The 10,665-nt window shown below is 44.5% G+C and overlaps 2 protein-coding genes across 8 annotated transcripts in view; one reads left to right on the top strand and one right to left on the bottom strand.

Annotated features, from left to right (window-relative positions):
* Positions 1-75: 75 nt before the first annotated feature.
* Positions 76-3,178, bottom strand: taf11 (TAF11 RNA polymerase II, TATA box binding protein (TBP)-associated factor). The gene is made up of 6 exons (XM_079741522.1): positions 3,065-3,178; positions 1,846-2,013; positions 1,458-1,591; positions 1,258-1,345; positions 1,068-1,164; positions 76-617 (listed from the first exon to the last, which is right to left on the bottom strand). Exons 2-6 carry the CDS (start codon positions 2,008-2,010, stop codon positions 487-489), a joined length of 615 nt encoding a protein of 204 aa, XP_079597648.1. The 5' UTR covers positions 2,011-2,013; positions 3,065-3,178; the 3' UTR covers positions 76-486.
* A 552-nt stretch (positions 3,179-3,730) lies between these two features.
* Positions 3,731-10,665, top strand: part of LOC307079688 (ankyrin repeat and SAM domain-containing protein 1A) — a 65,435-nt gene continuing 58,500 nt past the window's right edge. For all 7 annotated transcript variants that reach the window (XM_079742168.1, XM_079742167.1, XM_079742163.1 and 4 more), the window contains exon 1: positions 3,731-4,226. In XM_079742168.1, the coding sequence (XP_079598294.1) occupies positions 4,048-4,226 (179 nt within the window). In that variant the 5' untranslated portion in view covers positions 3,731-4,047. The remainder of the gene's footprint in view (positions 4,227-10,665) is intronic.

The following is a 10,665-nucleotide window of genomic DNA, read 5'->3' as shown; positions in this document are numbered from 1 at the left end:
TGATATATGGGTTTATATGATGCAATACTATAGATTTTGTTAAAGCAATCACAACATTGTGACTACTTCCCTTTCATGGGAAGTAAACGGATGAATGCAAGCCTTGAAACTGAATTAATTGAAATACTTTTAATGTGGCAAACCAACTGTCACTACGTGCAAATGTTTTTGTCTAAATTTAAACATGAGGCTACATTTACAAGCAATGTGACACATCTGTCTGATTGTAACAGAAGCATCTGTATAAGCATCTTACAGAAACAGGATAGGGAATAAAAAAATGAAAGGAATTTTAAAATCAGCACTTTCACATTAGTAAACATTGAATCTTGAATGTGTGGTTGGCGTTTGTCTTGCTGTTAGTCTTTGCCTAACTCCGCAGATATAGGTAACCATGGTTTCCTGCTGGGGTTGGCCACATCTCGTTGTAGTTGAATGTTTTAGAAAAAAGATGACGAGTCCATAAATGTCTGACGGAGGAGCGACTCAGTGGAAGAGGATATTCTTGTGCTTTGTGTTGGGGACCTGTTCCCGGGTCTTTAGCCTCCTCACAGCTTCTCTCATGTGCTTGGGCTGCAGTGGGGGCGTGTCCCCCCACTTCTCACAAACATCCAGGGCTGGGAGAAGGGGAAAGAGGAAAGGGAATCACTACAGCGTTTGTACATCAGAATGCATCATGGGATTTTTTTTTGCTGACACTCTAATACTACGCCATATTGAGAGGGAGAGAGCTGAAGTCTTGTTAAATCCTAAATATATATAAAAATATTGTTATCTAGGCTAATGAAAACATTGCTTTGTCCCCTCTCACATGAGAAACGCTTTGGCAGTTTCAAACTCAATGTCTCCCCATGGCCCATAATGCAAATAATTTCATGATGAATTACTAAACAATGACCAAAAATACACGACTACCAACATAGTTACTAACTTCCAATGCTCCTACAGGGGTGGTCACTGGGATGTGATGTCTTGATGTAAAAGCCCTACTATACATCGACTATCAATATCAAACTTAGGTTAAAAATAAAAACTGCAATGAACACTTTTTAATGTATGCCACTCACCTTCCTCCACTATTTCTCCAGCAAAGACCTTTGAAATTCCAGACATGGCGATCACTACATTCTGAGACACTGATGATCCTGTTATGGACTGGATTAACTAAGAAACAAAACAAAAAACGGCACAAAATTTGATAACAATCGAACATGCATTTGTGTATCTTTGAGAACGGGGAAGGATGAAAACCCTCACCCTCTTGATGGCGGCCTTGGGGAAGGCTGAGCGTCTGTACATCTCATATCGGTTCAGCTGCTCCTCAGAGAAGGAGGACACCAGAACTCTGTCAAGAAAAACACAGCACCGCAGGGCAGCACGTGAATAAGGGACTCCTGGGATCACACAGCAGACAGTCATTTTAACTGGTGTTTAGATGTGGGGAATCTCGAGCTTACTGCATCTTCTGAATTTCATCCTCATCCACTTTCTGACACTTTCTTTCCTTCTTCTTCTCCGGTTCTACTTTCAGTCTTTTGCTGTTAGGCTCGCCCGACGTTCCTTCCTCTTCGTCATCTCCTGCTGCCGATTCCTTTTAAAAAGGAAACATGACGGACATTGAGTACGGTAAACATAATATCGAAAGAGAAAACTGGAAAATAATCTGCTGTATGAAAACTTTTGAAAGGTTATTACAGGAACATTTCCTGTACATATTAAGGAAGTAACCCTTATTAAAAGCTTAAGAGAAGGTCTGCTTCAAACGAAAATCATAATACACCAAAAACGATCGAGTCTCATCCATGTGTCTTTCATGAAGAGCATGTATGCAGCACGGTGGCTCACATCTTTCTCCTCTTTTGGCTTCAATTGGCCGGCTGAGTCTTTGGTTTCACTGCTGCCACTTCCTGAGGTAGAGGCACGTTCTGTGTCCTCTGGTCTGCTCTCTTCATCTTTGCCTGAAGACGTTGCCTTGGGGAGCTCTGGTTTTATCCTCGCTGGGTCTGCCATTCTCTGCACAAATATGAATAAAAAAGTTCCCCACAAGGATCTGGTATCCATCAAGAGATGACAAAGAACCCACTAATTATCAAACAGAAGTACTTCCTATGACCCTGATCCTGTTGCCTCCATGACATTACTAGGTGTTTTAGAGTCCTTAGTGTGTATATAAAAAAAATCTGTTTGACAACTTTCCTTTATCAACTACATTTGATTGAAGCCTGTACACAACCCTTATGGTAATTAAAGCACTTTTCCCCAGCTAAGAAATATAAACCAAATTAAGTAAGTGCAGTAAGTAATCAATACCATTCCTTTCGGCATGTTTCTTTACTATGACATAGACTACAACTCCGTCTAGGACAGGTGCTAAATCCTGCAGCCGAGATCCTGGCCACTGCCACCAAAACTGAGAGAACCACTATCCCCAGTTACACATTAAAACTTCTACACACTTGTGAAGTCCTTTGAGGCTATTCATTAACTGATAGTAATCTGTTATCTCCTCTATGTATTATAAATTAAATTGGAGTTTGCAGACAAGAGAACATCCATCACATTTACTTGTGACTAAAAACCTTACGTGTCTCCCACTGCGAGGGCTGTGGCTACTGACTATCTTTTCAGAATGGACCGTTTGGTTGCCTTGCCTTTTACGATATTGTGTGTGTGTGTGTGTGTGTGTGTGTTTGATGTGTAACAGTAGACATATACGATGACATTTTATCTGATCTGATGTTTTATCAAAGGGTATCCTAATTACCCCTTCAAGTATTACGTATTTTGTACATTCGATTAAAATACAATGTGTAATATAGAGCTGTTTTGATTCGTTAACCACAAAATACGGTTTTTGTATTTTTTATTGAATGCATTAATGCATACATACGTGGAATATTGTTCTAGAAAACATGTGCAACACTTGCAACTAGAACAATGTCAACAATAACAACGATGCCTATACTACTTCGCCTCTGAAGCTAACAGCTCTCTCCATAGTGCTTATCTTTTCTACTTACGTTCAATAACTACAATTAAAAACATAATAAAAAGGGTTTCATACCAGATCCCAGGCAAATTATTCATGCAGATGTAATGTAGTTGGTTAATTTTAAGGATATTGAGAGACCTTATGCCACTAGCTAGGTGCAGTATGGTTGCGGATTGAAACAGACACACTTCCGGTTCCTTGTAGCAACTTTATTGTCCGTATAAGTGAGGACAATTTCAACAGTGTCCCTCGATTCGATATTGTAGTATTCATTTATACTCAATATATAAATAATCTCGAATAATTTGATTCGATAGCCATACTCCTGCGTTCTATGGCTATATAATTAATTATAGACATAATTAAAAACAGCATAATTATTTTATGTTATTTTCCTGGGATTTCGCCATGAGAGGGGACACAATGATCTGACAGTGTGGTTCTTGTTTATGCATATCACTCGAGATCTCAAAAAACATTACAAATGTGTTTATACTGAATTAACGAAGTAAAACTGCCGGTCAACGCACTGGATGCGCACACGATACGCCCGGCCGCCCTCCATCCCGGTCTGGTCTGGAGCATGGACCTATTGGAGGAGATGTGTTCCGGCCACTGTTGCCAGATTGGGCGAGACATCTGTCCCAATCTGGCAACACTAGTTCCGGCACCATCTTGCTTACGCCCATCCGATTCTTTTGGAAAACAGTTCGGGCGTGAGGGTCTGGGAGTTGTGACTATCCCGGCTTTGATCACGCAGAGAGAGGGGTAGTTTCAAGGAAGTGACGGACTGCACTCAGGGGGGGGGGGGGGACTGGTCAAAGGAAGTTTCCTTAGCGGTGCTGAACGAAACTTTCCCCTGAGCGCCAACTGTGGACCCGGGTCTTCGGGAGAGCAGCGCCGCTCGGATAGAAACAACCCAGCAGCCGGGAAAAGGACCCCCGTATATTTTGCTTCTGCGAGGGAAAGTTCGGATCAGTATTGGGAAGGGATCTCAAAGGAATTTTACTCCCCTTTTCCTCCCCCGATCCTCCCGATTCCCGTTTCGATCCGTGATGGGGAAGGAGCAGGAACTCCTTGAGGCGGCGCGCACCGGGAATCTCGCCTCCGTAGAGAAGCTTTTATCTGGGAAACGACAATCTGCCGGGACTGGCAGCGGCTTATCGGGGACTGGTGGAAGTGGGAACAGCAGTGGTCACAGTGCCGCCTCTCACCCGCTCTCTAGTTTACTCAGGTAAGAGAGAGAACCAGATGCATGGGAGAAGGCAACCCCAGGCCAGTACAGACAGTTTTAGCACAGCACTGGTCTAACCTGATCTAATGTGGTCATCTGAAGCGTGTGATCCATGAAATGTGTTTTTTTTTTCAGTCACTGTATATCATTCCACGTTAACAGCCTTATATTCTACTGGCGGGGAACTGCGTCTTATTGTAACAACAGTGTAAAACCTGACCAATGCTACCGCATACACAGGCATTGCAATGCTTCTTTGTTAGCTTCCATCCCTCACCAGTCCTACTGTATTTATGCCTACTCACCATCCATTCAAACGCCGTTGTTTTTTATTAGGTTATTTTTCTTCAACCGTCCTCGCTCTGTTTTTGACCTGGTATTAATAATTCAGGGGTGCATCGGCTGATAACATTTTGAGCGCGGGCGGTGGGCTTCCGTGTGTTGGTCTTGGTCGGATTAAACGTAATCTTGAAACCCATTGACATGATGCATCCACAACAACTTCACACATGTTAAACTGCGGTCTGTTTCCGTCCGTCACTGGTAAATGTGGAAGTCGGTCCATTTCGAGATGGTTCTTTTAAAATGATATTTCCTCTTGCAAAGTTAGAACTATATCACACTAAGCACATGATGAAGATCCTTATCCACTGTGTTCAAGGTGCTGCTCATTCCTGTCACCAAACGTAGGTGCAGTGTGGAATACTCTTACATTTGCACTAGTATTCTAGGTCAATATTTCAGGTGTAGTCGTATGCAATGGGGGGGGGGGGGGGGGGGGGGGGGGGGGGGTAGAGGGATGGATAGGACGACATGGTACACACATAATAGTCGAATTCAGTGATCATGTGTGTGGTTTAAGAATGCTAATCTATTATGTATATTTATTCATCTACTTATACTTGATTATATGCAGATTAAATGCTTTTAGTCTCCCAACTCATCTTTGGCTTTTCAAACCCTTTATGGCAATAATACATGAGCAGTTTCCTTTAAACCCTTCTTATGATGCCATGTCATGTCATGTGCAGTTACAATGGATGTCCATCAAAAGCCACTGACATCCCCTTCTGCTTTCCTCCTTCGTATGGAAGTGCTCCTTTATGGTACTAGGTGATTTATTATTGCTTTACTCATAGCAGAAAGTACGATGTTCTTGAGATAATTACATCAAACCTGCATAATCCGAAATCCAATTCCGGAGGGAGTTGATGGCATGCAGTCAAGCCCCCCATCTGGTAGATATGTGGGCTCACGGAGGCGTCTACCGTCTGACAGCAGTGGTCTTGGAGCATAATTAGGGAGAGCGTCCTTAAAGAAATAAGCTTTTAATTGGAGCACTTTGTCTACTTTACGTTTGAACATGGAGGTCTATAAGAACAGTCTCTAGCTGCCAGGGCCGTTTGAGACAACGCAGTGTTATTGACCACAGAATGGCCCGGATAGGTAGCAGCTATAGCGTTGGACATTGATTTAGCATGTTCAATCGAAATGCCACTTCACTTATTGACCTCTGTCTCTATTCATTCTTTGTCTCTCCTCAGACCACGTTGGTCTGAAACTAGTTTGGTGACTGCGGTGGAGCAAACGTCTTTAATCCTATTAGAGCAGATTGGATCAGACGGTTTCCACAAGCAAATTTCAGTTCCTTCTGTTTTGCTCAGATGACTGGTAGCATAAGTAATAACGTGCATGTGGTATAGATCACAACTGTGTTTCTAGTTGCTTTTCATTACCGGATGGGCAAAGGGTGAACTCACAATCTAAAATTGTTTCTGGCTTTTAATTGTATAAATGTGTGTTGTGGTTACTAACAGCGGACCTGGAATGGCAGCAGGACAAGAAGGTCATTCAAAACAGTATTCAACGTCTTCTTTACAGAATAGGAGCGGACCCCTGGAGACACCGTGATCTCAGTGTTTTGGAGTAAACACCATCATCTTTATGTTGAAAAGCAGTGCTACGGAGACTGGGCTAGCTTGTTGGCGTTCCTAGTGAGGAATGGGGTGCATGTTAAGACTTGTGTTGTCTTTAGGAACACAGGCATTACAACAGCTTGGCCCCATGGAATGCCTGCCTGCCCAGGGAGGCTGCGTTATGGCGTCTCGGTCGTTGGCAACGGACGCACAATAACCTCCAGCATATTTACTACTGGGACCCTAAACATTTGTTCCAGCCACTTATAACAGGTTTGGCATGGCAGGGAGAGGCAGGGAGAGTGCCATAGTCTTGGCTTCCAATCGATCAGTGCAGGAAGTGGTTCTTTGTTGCAGTGTTGCAGTAATTTACTTTGGTGGTTAGATTTTTCTAGCAATAACAGCACAGTTCTTGATATTAAATGAATAGATAGCACATATTTTCTCTTCAGAATGTTTTACATTTGGAATATAAGTCCCAATCGTTGAAACCAACAACACACAAACCTATGCTCCCGAAACTGTTTATTTGGTGAAAATACAAGACACCCTGATGTTCAGTGCTGGACATGGATAGAATCCTCCCCCCCTCCTAGAAAATCTTCTTAACAGTATGTTTGCACTTGAGCCTTCTTCCCAAGCTGAGGGAAAGGCCCATAGGGAAGGCTCATAGGAAGGGCCCATAGGAAAGAGCTCCTCTCTGGCTCTCTACTGGGCCTCAGACCGTCCAGACCCAACCAGCTGCTGGGGCTGGAGGTAGGACAAGGCCATTGGAGGGAAAGCTGCCCTGCCCCACTGAGGAGGGACATGAACAGAGGAATGCGTAGAGTTCTGGACAAACACTCTAAGAGCTTATCCAGATGAAGAGTTGTCCCCCCCCCACTGGATTCACAGCATTGGCTTTTGTCCCAAAGCGTGTAATGAGTAGCTTTTCATATTCCTATCAGTCCTCAAACACCCCTGCAGTGCGTTACCATGGATGTTTTTGTTCAAGGTTTGAAACCTCAATTAAGGGGAGGGGAGCCCCTCATCAAAGGGCTCATCTAGACAGAAGAGCATTTTTGACACATTTATTAATTGAGAGGTTCCATAATCCTCTCGGTTTTGGATTAATGTTTATTAATCATTGCGAGAATTGAGTACAAATTGAATACAGAGTCATGCTCCGTCCATATCTTTAATACGTATAATAACATATTTATTATCCTAAATAAACCAAATGCCTATAATATGTATCACCACATTTTCTTCCAATTTCCAGAGTTTGTGTTGGTCGCAGTGCACTGCACATCTCCCTCCATGTTTATTGGCCATTAACTAATGTAGGGCAGAATAACACTGTTTTGCCTCTTAATAGTGCTTGACTGTGTTCTGTACATGTGTTCAGGCTTGTGTGTAATCAATGATCTTCCCCACCAAGGGTGAGGATTCCCTTCGTTGACAGGGCTTTTAACAGCAGCCTGTTACTCTGTGTATCTGTGTATTCTTAGCGTCCTAATCTCAACCCGTCCCTAACAGTTAACATGTGAATAGAACTACTACAGCGTGTGTTTGAGAGGTACTGGGCAGTGAGGGCTGCCCCCTTTGTGTACAGTAGTAGAAGCTGCCTCTGACAACACCCTATATGAACCCAAGAGTTGGCACAGAGCCGCCTGGGTGGTGTATAACATTCATCAGGGGTTGACCTGAGACCTCGAAAAAAAAAATAAGAGAGTTGGTGCAGTGGTAGCCAGGCCATCTAACACCTCTGTGTTCGCATTCCAACAGCATCTGAGTTGGAGATGCTCTGCTCACAACGTTATGCATTGTTGTGTTAACGACCCCCCCATTTGTGTGGACTGAGAAAGCAAACGGAGGGGGCGGGCTCTTGGACCCAGGGGTATATGGATCTTCCGGCCTGTAAGGAGGAATTCCACACATGTGAGACTGAGGAAGGAGAGAATCCGGGGCATGAGCGGGGATGCAAGAACCTACAGGCGAGCGTCCTCATCCACGGGCAGCCTCATCCCTTGTTGACTTGTAGTGTTTTGCCAAGAAGAGATTGAATCCAAGCGATTTCCTTTCCCAAAACGTCACCCTCCATTAAAATGAACCTATACATCTTTTCTTGTCTAGTGGCATGCTGAAATTGGGTATTTTCTATTAAGCTACTGCACACAACTGCTGTAATACATTGCCGCCACTCCCCTTAAAGTTACTGTGGTCTAAACAAACAAAATGGTGACTTTCTGCAAACAACAACATAAACCCCCGACCCCACCCAACCAGCTCCCTTATAAACAAACTTAGCAGTGTTGGATTGACCTTGCTTTCACCTTAGCTGACAGAAAGCTTTTAAATAACATGAGAAATGGGAAGGATAATGGTCATGGCATGGCTGGTGACTACTCCTCTCTCCCTATCCAGGTCTCCCCCCATTCTTGCGAAGCCCGACACATGTACACACACATGTCTGTGTTTGTGTTGTTGTGTTGACGTGGCAGCCTTGAGTCCTAGACAGTTCTCGCTCGTCCCAATAGGCTGATGGCTGGTGTCTTTCTCCCCTCTCCAACCTCTCTGCACTCGGCAGTCTGGTAGCCCACCTGCTGGGTGGGCGCCTGCCCCCACAATGAGGACAGACATCAAATATGTTCTGTGGAGGAAGGGGTGTAGGTTAAGGTAGTTATCTACAAGTTAGCATGCACGAAAAGCAATGTTAGCCTAATGCACTAGCTAGGCTCCGTATTATTTAGTTATTCATTGGAACTCTGAAAGTGCTAAGTTGAAGCGACAAGGGGCATAAGTTAATGCTGAGGTGTGTGTGTGTGTGTGTGTGTGCGTGTGTGTGTGTGTGTGTGTGTGTGTGTGTGTGCATTTGCATTCGCATTCTAGACTGGAGGTGACTAAGTGGGCCTATTTTGGCAACAGGCCAGGGCCAGCCAGCAGTCTGGATCAAATCATGTCTGGACATACTGTGTGTTTCTACATGTAGCGGTAGTCGACTCTGCAGTTATGTCTGATAAGAAGCCTAGTTTTGGGTTGGGGAGATTGAAGAAAATAGTAACAGTAATAACAATGGATCCAGATAGGACCTGATACTAGTAATCCATGTAGTGGTTGTCGACCTAGCAGTCTGCATGTCATGTGTTCTGGACTGCCAAGGAAACACTGGTCATCATAAACTGAAACGTGAAATAAGGCCAATGATGTGAGTTTAGTTAGAAATTAGGCCCTCTAAAATGAGAACTGGGTTGTCAGCATGACTCAAAATAACCATCTGTCCATCAGGCAGGAGTCTAGCTGCCAAATAGTAGCTCGCCATTTAAACCGAAAAAGTGTGTATGAGAAGTGGGGGGCTTGGCATGTGCTATATACAGGAAGACTTAACAAGTGTGGGCCGCTTTTTGGACAGGCGGGGAATGACCAGCTTTTTTCCCCCCTCTCTTTCCTCACCCCATCTGTCCCCCCCCACACCCAAAATCCCCCTCCCTTACATCTTTTTTTCTTTATTTCTGGGACTGTTCTGTTCTTTTTTTTTCTTACCCCTTCTTTTTTTTAGCACCAATTTGGTGGCAGTGGCGCCAATGTATTTCATCCACCACGATCCGGATCTGCTGTGAGCGTTTAGAGCGCACATGGCATAAGCTGTGTCTTCAGACCTCCTGCTGTAACGCAGATGCTCTGTGAATTGCTTAATCAGGTCTGGTCGATTCGGTCCAAAAGAAAGTCAACTGCCAGCGTCACACACACACAGCGACTTGGATGCAAATGTATCATCGCAGATGCCAAATGCAAATATACCTTTTTTCTGACCTTTCTATTCTGGGATATGCTTACAGTATATAAACAAAGGAAAGGATGTGTTGCTTTTTGGCTGAAGGTGAAAGCAAAATTCCGAGAGATGACACAGGCTTATAATTCAGTGTGTGTGAAACTTTCTGGGGAGTTGCGGCAATGAGTGGTTCCTCTTTACCCCAGAAAACCTCAAGCCTTTAATAGTCTGCCCTGCGCGTTAAGCCATCCCACAAATATCTCCTATAACCCCTTCATTTTTGTGAACGCATGCAAGATTGCATTTTTCATTCAGTTTCCGTCTACATGGGCTAGCTCCTTCTTCTGTTTTTAGTTTCCAGTTGTGTGCTAACCCATGTCAAGTGCATAGTGTGCAATTGAAAGTTCTCAGAAGACGCGGATGTCACATCCATGTTTGCCGTGCTGAGTCATACGTGTTGTGTAAGTCAACACAGCGGCCGTTTGGACAATGTGGATGTGAGCCAACAGCTGCGCTCTTCATCCACCGCTCGGTGTGTGTGAATGCTTTTGATTCAGCGCAGTCCCCCCCCCCCCCCCCGGTGGAGGGGGGCAGGAAGGCCAGCAGGAGGGAGACGTCCTGGCAGGTACTTCAGTGGTCCTTCTCTCAAATTAGGGGGACGGAAGCCCAGGTCGGGCTCGGAGGGTCCCGCTGTGCTACCGCTTGGCAGCAGGGCGTCCGGTCTCGGCACCCGCCAGCAGGGTGCATAATTAGGCCCCGGTTCCCCTGGCGG

The sequence above is a fragment of the Pollachius pollachius genome (genome assembly GCF_949987615.1).
Source record: "Pollachius pollachius genome assembly, chromosome: 8".
Taxonomy (NCBI): domain Eukaryota; kingdom Metazoa; phylum Chordata; class Actinopteri; order Gadiformes; family Gadidae; genus Pollachius; species Pollachius pollachius.
The sequence above is the reverse complement of the archived record's forward strand: the minus strand, read 5'-3'. Positions and strand labels throughout refer to the sequence as shown.